The following is a 4,542-nucleotide window of genomic DNA, read 5'->3' on the forward strand; positions in this document are numbered from 1 at the left end:
AGAGAGAGGAGAGAGAGATCTACCTCCCACTCAGTCTATTCTGAAGAGAGAGAGAGAGATCTACCTCCCATCAGTCTATTCTAGAGAGAGAGAGATCTACCTCCCACTCAGTCTATTCTGAAGAGAGAGAGAGAGATCTACCTCCCACTCAGTCTATTCTGAAGAGAGAGAGAGAGATCTACCTCCCACTCAGTCTATTCTGAAGAGAGAGAGAGATCTACCTCCACTCAGTCTATTCTGAGAGAGAGAGATCTACCTCCCACTCAGTCTATTCTGAAGAGAGAGAGAGAGATCTACCTCCCACTCAGTCTATTCTGAAGAGAGAGAGAGAGATCTACCTCCCACTCAGTCTATTCTGAAGAGAGAGAGAGATCTACCTCCCACTCAGTCTATTCTGAAGAGAGAGAGATCTACCTCCCACTCAGTCTATTCTAAGAGAGAGAGAGAGATCTACCTCCCACTCAGTCTATTCTGAAGAGAGAGAGAGAGATCTACCTCCCACTCAGTCTATTCTGAAGAGAGAGAGAGAGATCTACCTCCCACTCAGTCTATTCTGAAGAGAGAGAGAGATCTACCTCCCACTCAGTCATTCTGAAGAGAGAGAGATCTACCTCCCACTCAGTCTATTCTGAGAGAGAGAGAGATCTACCCCCATCAGTCTATTCTGAAGAGAGAGACGGAGCCTCCCACTCAGTCTATTCTGAAGAGAGAGAGAGAGATCTACCTCCCACTCAGTCTATTCTGAAGAGAGAGAGAGAGATCTACCTCCCACTCAGTCTATCTGAAGAGAGAGAGAGATCTACCTCTCACTCAGTCTATTCTGAAGAGAGAGATCTACCTCCCACTCCGTCTATTCTGAAGAGAGAGAGAGAGATCTACCTCCCACTCAGTCTATTCTGAAGAGAGAGAGAATCTACCTCCCACTCAGTCTATTCTGAAGAGAGAGAGAGATCTACCTCCCACTCAGTCTATTCTGAGAGAGAGAGAGATCTACCTCCCACTCAGTCTATTCTGAAGAGAGAGAGAGAGAGATCTACCTCCCACTCAGTCTATTCTGAAGAGAGAGAGAAGATCTACCTCCCACTCAGCTTATTCTGAGAGAGAGAGAGAATCTACCTCCCACTCAGTCTATTCTGAAGAGAGAGAGAGATCTACCTCCCACTCAGTCTATTCTGAAGAGAGAGAGAGATCTACCTCCCCACTCCAATTCTGAAGAGAGAGAGAGAGAGATCTACCTCCCACTCAGTCTATTCTGAAGAGAGAGAGAGATCTACCTCCCACTCAGTCTATTCTGAGAGAGAGAGAGATCTACCTCCCACTCAGTCTATTCTGAAGAGAGAGAGAGATCTACCTCCCACTCAGTCTATTCTGAAGAGAGAGAGAGAGAGATCTACCTCCCACTCAGTCTATTCTGAAGAGAGAGAGAGAGATCTACCTCCCACTCAGTCTATTCTGAAGAGAGAGAGAGAGATCTACCTCCCACTCAGTCTATTCTGAAGAGAGAGAGAGAGATCTACCTCCCACTCAGTCTATTCTGAAGAGAGAGAGAGATCTACCTCCCACTCAGTCTATTCTGAAGAGAGAGAGATCTACCTCCCACTCAGTCTATTCTGAAGAGAGAGAGAGAGATCTACCTCCCATCAGTCTAATCTGAAGAGAGAGAGATCTACCTCCCACTCAGTCTATTCTGAAGAGAGAGAGAGAGATCTACCTCCCACTCAGTCTATTCTGAAGAGAGAGAGAGAGATCTACCTCCCACTCAGTCTATCTGAAGAGAGAGAGAGATCTACCTCTCCACTCAGTCTATTCTGAAGAGAGAGATCTACCTCCCACTCAGTCTATTCTGAAGAGAAGAAGATCTACCTCCCACTCAGTCTATTCTGAGAGAGAGAGAGAGAATCTACCTCCACTCAGTCTATTCTGAAGAGAGAGAGAGATCTACCTCCCACTCAGTCTATTCTGAAGAGAGAGAGAGATCTACCTCCCACTCAGTCTATTCTGAAAGAGAGAGAGAGATCTACCTCCCACTCAGTCTATTCTGAAGAGAGAGAGAGATCTACCTCCACTCAGTCTATTCTGAAGAGAGAAGAGAGAATCTACCTCCCACTCAGTCTATTCTGAAGAGAGAGAGAGATCACCTCCCACTCAGTCTATTCTGAAGAGAGAGAGATCTACCTCCCACTCAGTCTATTCTTGAAGAGAGAAGAGAGATCTACCTCCCATTCAGTCTATTCTGAGAGAGAGAGATCTACCTCCCACTCAGTCTATTCTGAAGAGAGAGAGAGAGTCTACCTCCCACTCAGTCTATTCTGAAGAAGAGAGAGAGAGATCTACCTCCCACTCAGTCTAGTCTGAAGAGAGAGAGAGATCTACCTCCACTCAGTCTATTCTGAAGAGAGAGATCTACCTCCCACTCCGTCTATTCTGAAGAGAGAGAGAGAGATCTACCTCCCACTCAGTCTATTCTGAGAGAGAGAGAGAGAGATCTACCTCCCACTCAGTCTATTCTGAGAGAGAGGAGAGATCTACCTCCCACTCAGTCTATTCTGAGAGAGAGAGAGATCTACCTCCCACTCAGTCTATTCTGAAGAGAGAGAGAGAGAGATCTACCTCCCACTCAGTCTATTCTGAAGAGAGAGAGAGATCTACCTCCCACTCAGTCTATTCTGAAGAGAGAGAGAGAATCTACCTCCCACTCAGTCTATTCTGAAGAGAGAGAGAGATCTACCTCCCACTCAGTCTATTCTGAAGAGAGAGAGAGATCTACCTCCCACTCAATTTCTGAAGAGAGAGAGAGATCTACCTCCCACTCAGGCTATTCTGAAAGAGAGAGAGAGATCTACCTCCCACTCAGTCTATTCTGAAGAGAGAGAGAGATCTACCTCCCACTCAGTCTATTCTGAGAGAGAGAGAGAGAGATCTACCTCCCACTCAGTCTATTCTGAAGAGAGAGAGAGATCTACCTCCCACTCAGTCTATTCTGAAGAGAGAGAGAGATCTACCTCACTAGTCTATTCTGAAGAGAGAGAGAGATCTACCTCCCACTCAGTCTATTCTGAAGAGAGAGGAGAGATCTACCTCCCACTCAGTCTATTCTGAAGAGAGAGAGAAATCTACCTCCCACTCAGTCTATTCTGAAGAGAGAGAGAGAGATCTACCTCCCACTCAGTCTATTCTGAAGAGAGAGACAGAGAGAGATCTACCTCCCACTCAGTCTATTCTGAAGAGAGAGAGTGTGAAGGGAGCTGTCTTGAGAGCGCAGCATCACAGAAGATAACACCACTGCAGAGGGTATTGGCACAGCGCCTGACAGCTGGGGTTTCCTTGCACTTAGTCGTAAATGGGGGAGTTAACTCGCTCAGATTTCTCCTGCACGTCTCGTCCTCTCTCGTTATGTTTGGAATCCGCCCAACTTGATGGACTTCCCCATCCCCTCTGCTGGCTCCTGCAGTAGAAGTCCGAGGACAACGAGGCAGAGGAGAGACATGGTTGAGCTCCACGGGATTTAACCCGGGAATGTCTTCCAGCTAACACCATGCCTTRATTCTGTAACCACATACGGTGGCTGGATCTGGACATCATCGTTACCGAAAAGGCAGATTTATAATAAGTGACTGGGACACACGCCATGGCCACTGCGGAAGTGCTTCTCTCCGTCTCGATGCTCGTCGTTATAGTCGTGTCGTTGCTGTCCAACGCCGTGGTGCTGATCTGCTTTCTGTACAACCCGGAGATCAGGAAGCAGGTGCCCTGCGTGTTCACCCTCAACCTRACTTTCTGTAACTTGTTGCTGACTGTTTSCAACATGCCTCTAACTCTGGCGGGWCTCGTCAACGAGGGTCAGCCTGGGAGTGACGCCTTCTGTCAGTTCGTCGGCTTCTCMGAGACTTTTTTAACGYCTAATTCGATGTTGAGCGTGGCCGCTCTGAGCGTCGACAGGTGGATCGCTGTCGTGTTTCCGTTGAGGTACCATTCTAGGATACGACATAGAGATGCAGCTCTCGTGCTCGGTTACACGTGGATACATTGCGTGTGTTTTTCGACGGCGGCGGTTTGTCTCTCGTGGGTGGGATACCATCCGCTGTACGCGTCCTGCACTCTCTCCGACGCGACGGAGAACAGTCAGACCCCGTTTGTTATCTTCACTGTGGTMTTRCACTCCCTCACCTTTCTCCTGTCGTTTCTAGTCCTGTGCGTCACCTACCTGAAGGTGCTGAAGGTGGCCAGGTTCCACTGTAAACGGATAGACGTMATCACGATGCAGACTTTAGTGCTGCTTGTGGATATTCAGCCAAGGTAAGAGGAGGTGTTTGACTTGTGTCTTCCTCTGTGCACCTTACTCACTGTTGTTTACATTTCATGTTCAAACCAGAACAGTGCATCATGGGACATTTCTTTATTCTATTATTTTGTGTTCTATACTGTTGTGTTCTATTGTGTTCTATTCTATTGTGTTTTTACTCTTATGTTATATTTGTTTTCTATTCTACTGTGTTCTATTGTGTTCTATTGTGATGCTATTCTACTTGTGTTCTATTGTGT

General features: G+C 47.1%; 1 protein-coding gene across 1 annotated transcript; it reads left to right on the forward strand.

Annotated features, from left to right (window-relative positions):
• The first annotated feature begins 3,628 nt into the window (after positions 1 to 3,628).
• Positions 3,629 to 4,300, forward strand: LOC112078602 (G-protein coupled receptor 26-like). The gene has a single exon (XM_024144783.2). It carries the CDS (start codon positions 3,629 to 3,631, stop codon positions 4,298 to 4,300), a length of 672 nt encoding a protein of 223 aa, XP_024000551.2.
• The last annotated feature ends 242 nt before the right edge of the window (positions 4,301 to 4,542 follow it).

The sequence above is a fragment of the Salvelinus sp. IW2-2015 genome, unplaced genomic scaffold, assembly GCF_002910315.2.
Source record: "Salvelinus sp. IW2-2015 unplaced genomic scaffold, ASM291031v2 Un_scaffold5940, whole genome shotgun sequence".
NCBI lineage: Eukaryota > Metazoa > Chordata > Actinopteri > Salmoniformes > Salmonidae > Salvelinus > Salvelinus sp. IW2-2015.